The 6,681-nt window shown below is 34.2% G+C and overlaps 1 protein-coding gene across 1 annotated transcript; it reads right to left on the bottom strand.

Annotated features, from left to right (window-relative positions):
- Positions 1-1,064: 1,064 nt before the first annotated feature.
- LOC133304759 (transcription factor MYB1R1) lies at positions 1,065-2,824 on the bottom strand. The gene is made up of 3 exons (XM_061504817.1): positions 2,477-2,824; positions 2,166-2,374; positions 1,065-2,041 (listed from the first exon to the last, which is right to left on the bottom strand). The coding sequence occupies exons 1-3, from the start codon at positions 2,766-2,768 to the stop codon at positions 1,607-1,609; spliced, it is 936 nt and encodes a 311-aa protein (XP_061360801.1). The 5' UTR covers positions 2,769-2,824; the 3' UTR covers positions 1,065-1,606.
- Between the last annotated feature and the right edge of the window lie 3,857 nt (positions 2,825-6,681).

The raw sequence follows: 6,681 nt of genomic DNA, 5'->3' as shown, positions 1-6,681 counted from the left end.
AATAATCCTTCATTTGAGCTCAGAGTGCAAAGGTATTCACATCTATTTCAAAAAACATCTGTCAAAGATCAAACACGTGTCCTATCTTTGGAGCACAGTTTGCGGGTTATAGTTTGCATAATTAACATTACGTAATATGATGTAAAATACCATTCAACATAAAAATCTCCCTGAATTATATAATACTTTTGAATTCAACTCGATCATAGTTATTAAAATCTCGATTTATCACTACGATTTTATATTTTTATGATTTTTTTTCATCAAAACGATTTTACCGATATTTCAAACGCTTTTATGTTTTTATTATTTTTTACGATTTTTTTATATTACGGTTTTACGTTTTACGATTTTTTTAGTTTTTTTTTAATTTTAGTTAAAATCTCAATTTTAACAATATTGAAGTTCGATCGTGTCAAATTAAAGATTGCAGTAAATTACTGGTGTTGGATATGTGTCAAATTAAATATTGCAGTAATTTTAGTTAGTGGGGTTGGATATGTGTTCGATTCCCGCTGAATGCATTCTTGGGGAGGGGGCTGAACCTTTAGCCATCACTGTTCCCCCGCACTCCGGATTAGTCTCATAGCCGGCTCAAAGAGTCGAAGCTCGTGGGGATACCGGAGGGAGCCAACTCGTCTCAAAGAGATAATTAGAGTTGGGTAACTCCAAAAAAAAAAAAGATTGCAGTAAATTAAGAGATATATATTACGATAGAAAGTGCTTATGAGAATGTTGCAACCAATTAATGTATGCAAGGGTATTTACCAAATGTCGCTCCTCTTCCTCCAATTATATGTATATTTATTATTTCTAACTTTAGAAATAAATTCCTTTTAGAAAATATCATATTATTTATTTTAAGATTATAGATTATAAAATTTTATATTAAGTGTTACATAGTGAATAATGAAAATTATAACTTTTTTTACTTATAATTTAAAAAATATTAAGTAGTGCCGAAACAGGGTCTAATTTCAGTGTTTTTCCCCCTCTGATTTTAACAAGTATTATGATTACTATTCATCTTTTCCCATCACTAACTTATCATGGAATTAAAACCGGAATTAATAGTTGAACAATGTCCAACCAAACAAAAGGGGAAAAAAAGAAAAGAACACAATGGCAGACGCGCAAGAATAGAAGATTGAGCATAATATATTCCTCTTTGCCTAAGCTAATACTTTAAAGAACCCCAAGTTGCAATAAACAGACCAATAGCAGAGCAAGAGTACCCGGTCCCCTATCATCTCACGGTCACACTCCCACCCCAAACAAATAGAAACAAGAACAACCCTCCAACACCTACAGAATATGACAACCCATCTTCTCTCTCCTTTATCGCTATACATCAAAACCAACAATTTAATCTCCTAATTAATCACCTACATAACCTAACCATTTTTTACCATAATATCATCATCATATTCATATAATCATATCTCCCTTCCCTCCTACATAAATTATCTCATCTAATTAATTAATTAATCTCTAACTTATCTTCAATTTTTTTTGTCTCTTGGGTACATTTCCAACTTTAACCGTAATTTACAAACCCCAATTTAAGTTATTAAATCACACTGTTTTTTTTTTTTTTTCCTTCTTTTCAAGCAACAGTGATAATACTATCCCCACCACCGCTGAACTTTCCTGCAGACATAGCCTGAAAAGCCGAGGACGACGACGATGGCGATGAAAGGCTAGTAGCTGGCGGCGACTGCTCCATTGACGGCGGTGACGGTGGAAGCTTCAGCGACAATGGCAGAGGCTCAATGAGAGGAGGAGGAGGAGAAGCTTTCTCTTTCAAGTTCAAGTTAGCCAACTTGGAAGACGGAGGAATTGGCAAAATCGGCGTTGGCCTAATCGGCTTCGCTGGTCTCTCACCACCCGACACCGGCAACACCACCGGAGTCAGAGCCATCGGGAAAGCGGAGCCGGAGAAGCCACCGTAATGTGACGGCGGATATGCGGCCGGTGTTGGTGGTGGCATCGTTTCTTGTTGAACTTGTTCTTCTTCCATTATGGTAGAAGATTCCATCATCTTAAATTAAAAATAAAAAATAAAAAAAAATTAAGAAATCAATTAAATCAAAATTAGATCTATGACGAAGAGGAACAAAATAAATAAATAATAATTAAAATGCTTAAAACAAAATTAAAAGTACCGTATCGGTGGTGATGTCAAAAAGGCTAGATCTCCGGCGGCGGCGGTTCTGATTGTGGCGGCGGAGGAAGTACTTCTGAGCATGACTGGCAACCTGAGTTGGTGTCCGAGTTTTGACGAAGTTTCTAGAAATCCCTCTCCAATCACCTTTGCCGACCTTGTGTAAACCCAACAGGAACAACTTATGCTCTTCCTCAGTCCAAGGAACACCTTCATTAAACAATCCAAACACCCAACACTCAATCCTTGAAACCAAACAGAAAGCCTTATCCAAACACAGAAAACGTTTATCATATCCTTGTTCCTACTTACCTCGCTTGCGCTCGCGGCTTCGGCCGGAGGCGTGAACCACGTCGTCGGAGGCGTAGCCGGCGTCGGCGGCGTTGGAGTCCTGCGGCGGCGGCTGCTCGTATTGGGAGAGGTTATTCATGCTAGCACTCTTCCTGAAGGAGGAGTTGTTCCCTTCGGTGACTCGCACGCCGAACAGCATGATCCCGTTCTCTCTCGGCGAGCATCCGCCGCCGCAGGATGCGGCGGCGCCACCATCGGTGCATGTGCGGGAGTTGTGACCGTTGTTACCGCACTGTGAGCACGTGCGAGACATCTTCACAGTCACACAGTCACTTACAAATAATGCTTCAGCCCATGCAAAGAAGAAGGAAGAGAGATATTAGGATATGGTTTCTCTCTCTTTATCTCAGAGCTTTGTTAGAGAGAAAGAGAGAGAATTGGAATGTTTGGGTGATATATAGAGGAGGGTTTCGTTTACTAGGGTTGTATCGTGATGTGTTTGTTTGTGGTTGGCGCTACCGTACATTGAACTTATTAGGGTTACTATATTATACTTACAAATTCTATGGGGAAGAAAATATAGTGTGTTTTGCACTTGCTAATAAAGATAGACAGACACGGATTGTTGTGTTATAGTATTGGTGGGTAGTGCTTCATTAGGGATATATTATCCATCAATCAGGACCGTCCAACTTTGTGCCATGTTGCTTCGGTAAGCACAAGACTAAAATGTGTGTCCTATATTCGTTTAGCAATTAATGTCCGATAAGAATTATGTAATGAAAACCTTTTCAAATTTGGAAATATATAATATCCGTCCATTGTAATTATCTTGGGCGATTCAACATTATTTTTTTAAATGGATTCTCTTTATTGGTTAAAGAAAAATAAAATCAAATGTTTACTTTTTTATTAATATTTTTAACTTTAAGTAATTGAGAGGATTGTTAAAAAAATAAAATAAAAATAGTTTTGAAGATATTAGCATGTGATTTAAACGAGTTCCTCGGTAGGTGTAGACCGTGGGTAGCGACCAAGTGATTGCAGGATATGATTGGCCTCGGCAAAACTATGGGTAGGGCTAGAAAAACCTAACAATTACGAAAGGCTAAACTTACAAGATCAATGAACTTAAATATCTATGATCCTTGATGTTGAAAGTTGCTAGTGATGGTGGGAAATGTCAGCGTGTTAATGGAAAATATAGCTTTTCTAAGGTAGTGTTTGGTTGAAGGTTTATTTTGGGATTGATAAGAAAGTGTAAGTTAATATTGAAAAATATCACGTTTGGTTCAGGTTTTTTCAAAAAATACTAAGCAAATAGGATAGATGAGAAAATGAATTTTGTGTTGATTTTTAGATGAAATTCACTGTTACAGAATACCACTTGAGATGTGGTATTTCGAGATAACTGGGGAAGTGAAAAAGCAGATGCAAAGTTTCTCCCGAACATAGATTTTGCATATTTAAATAAATTTTCCTGGTAATATTTTGGTCAACCAAACAACTTTTTTTACATTTTCCTACTAAACTCAATTTCCAACTATTTCCTTATTAATTACATTTCTATAGTAAAAAAAAATTTCTCCCGAATCAAACACTACTTAAAAGTAATAATTTGAATATATTTAATCAGTAAATAATACATTTAGAAAAACAATTATTATAAAGGAAAAAAGAAGGGGATGGTGGGGAGTCAGGGTGTTTATACACCGTGAATTGGGCATATTCGCTTCTGCTTTGATAAAGATTTGGTTGTCGTTGTCTCGTACGTTTCATATATATATTAGCATTTTGCCTTTCATTCAATCGTCCAAAGTTGTGGGTGTGGTTGTATGCTTAGGATAAGCAAACATGGACCCCACTCATCACCTACAAATCTTTCTATTCACCTCAGCCTTTCTATGTGGCTATGGTGGTGACTCGTTGGTAATGGTGGGTGTGTGGTTGGCACCTTTTTTGAGAGCTTTCAAGTTTTCAACTTTGATAATGTTATCAGTGGCGTTGAAAGTTGAGAGATATGATTGTGTGTTTCATCGGCAAAGGTCAAATAACGTCTCTGAAACAAGAAAATGTTACATGGATGATTGAAAAGAAAATAGTATAATTACTGTTTTATTTGATTTACCAACAAATGTGAGGAAGTTCTCCAGAACAAATCAAGTTGGATTTGGCTCATTTAAGTGCATCTCTGCCGAATAAAATATGGGTTCATCGATAAGATATCTTATGTTGCATATACATATATGATGGAGCCCGTCGTTTATAAAAAAAAAAAAAAAAAAAAAAAAAAACATCACAATTTTTGATGAATCTGTTGAAGATGAAAACTTATGCGTAGTTTTTTCCAAAAAAATATATGCGAGTAATTATTTGGGAAATATTTTTCTTATGTTGATGAAGATAGATTATTTCATGTTAGTGTCACAAAATTATAGGGGGACCCATAAATAATTGAAAAGAGAAAAAATAAAAATAGGACCCACCTTTGTTATGTGTGTGTAGAAATTTGATTTATCTCATGTTAAATGAGATAAATATAACCCTAATTATTTATGGGAAAATCATTTTTGCTGTCAATGCAGAAATGATTTTCTCATGTCACAAGCTTATCAGTATTTTTTTATTCTTTTTATTTTTTATTTTTTATTTTTTTAAATATGATGGGGTCCTACCAATTACCATGTTTTTATGTCATTGGAAGACTCTAAAATTTTGCATGAGAGTTAAAAAGCTCATTATTTATACTAAAAAAAATTCTAAAAATTATTTTACAATATTTATTTTGGGGTTTTAAAGCCTAAAGAAAACTAAACTGCCACCATGAACCCATGTGGGGAATGGAAACTACACCAAAATAAGCATACAGCTAGCAATCTCTGAAGCTCACTAGGACACCAACAATTTCATGAACACCATAAGCTTGATTGATACTTTGCTACCATCTATTATATTTTTTTAAAGTGCACCCTTTTTGTCATTAGAGTATTTGAAGAACGACACTACTAGAAAAGTAATTATTTTCGACGGAATTTTTCGGTAGAAAAAAATTCCGTGGAAATTACTGACGGAATTTTCGACAGAATTCGTTTATAGTTGAATTTTTTGCCGAAAAACAAATTCCGTCAAAAACTATCGACAGAAAATTAATTCTGTCGAAACGTTTTCGACAAAAAATGGATTCCGTCGAAGATATTCGACGGAAAACGAATTCCGTCGAAAACGGATGAATAAAATAAATTGGAAATAAAATAAATTGGAAAAGAAATTGTTTTTGTGAAGGTTTTCGACGGAACATTTATTCCGTCATAGTTTTTTGACGAAAAATGGATTCCATCAAAGATTTTTGACAGAAAATTAATTCCGTCGAAAATGGATGAATAAATATAAATGCAAAAGAAATTAATTTTGTGAATTTTTTCGACGAAAAATAAATTCCGTCAAAGATTTTTGACGGAAAATGAATTCCGTCGAAAACGGATAAATAAAATAAATTGGAAAAGAAATTGTTTTTGTGAAGTTTTTTGACGAAAAATGGATTCTGTCGAAGATTTTTTACGAAAAAAGAATTCCATCGAAAACGTATGAATAAAATAAATAAAAAAGAAATTGTTTTTGTGAAGGTTTTCGACGGAAAATTAATTCCGTCGAAGATTTTGGACGAAAAATGCATTCCGTCGAAAACTTATAAATAAAATAAAGGAAAAAGAAATTAATTTTTTGAAGTTTTTCGACGAAAAATGAATTCCGTCGAAAAAGGATGAATAAAATAAATGAAAAAAAATTAATTTTGTGAAGTTTTTCGACGGAAAATGGATTTCGTCGAAAACGGATGAATAAAATAAATAAAAAAGAAATTGTTTTTGTGAAGGTTTTCGACAGAAAATTAATTCCGTCAAATATTTTTGACGCAAAATGCATTCCGTCGAAAATGTATAAATAAAATAAATGAAATAGAAAATAATTTTGTGTAGTTTTTCGATGGAAAATGGATTCCGTCGAAGATTTTTGACGGAAAATGAATTCCGTCGAAAAAGGATGAATAATATAAATGGAAAAGAAATTAATTTTGTGAAGTTTTCGACGGAAAAATTAATTCCGTCGAAGATTTTTGACGGAAAACATATTCCGTCGAAAACGTATGAATAAAATAAATTTAAAAAGAAAGTAATTTTGTGAGTTTTTCGACGGAAAATGGATTCGGTCGAAAATGGATGAATAAAATA

Source organism: Gastrolobium bilobum, unplaced genomic scaffold (genome assembly GCF_033153095.1).
Source record: "Gastrolobium bilobum isolate Gb01-03AN ecotype WA unplaced genomic scaffold, APGP_CSIRO_Gbil_v1 utg4323, whole genome shotgun sequence".
Taxonomy (NCBI): domain Eukaryota; kingdom Viridiplantae; phylum Streptophyta; class Magnoliopsida; order Fabales; family Fabaceae; genus Gastrolobium; species Gastrolobium bilobum.
The sequence above is the reverse complement of the archived record's forward strand: the minus strand, read 5'-3'. Positions and strand labels throughout refer to the sequence as shown.

Bases quoted from the DNA above. Each gene is read 5' to 3' on its own strand.
- LOC133304759 (XM_061504817.1), bottom strand. From the start codon at position 2,768: ATGTCTCGCACGTGCTCACAGTGCGGTAACAACGGTCACAACTCCCGC. The intron at 2,375-2,476 runs GTAAGTAGGAAC...TGTTTAATGAAG, and splicing joins AAGCCGCGAGCGCAAGCGAG to GTGTTCCTTGGACTGAGGAA. The intron at 2,042-2,165 runs GTACTTTTAATT...TTTTAATTTAAG, and splicing joins TTGACATCACCACCGATACG to ATGATGGAATCTTCTACCAT.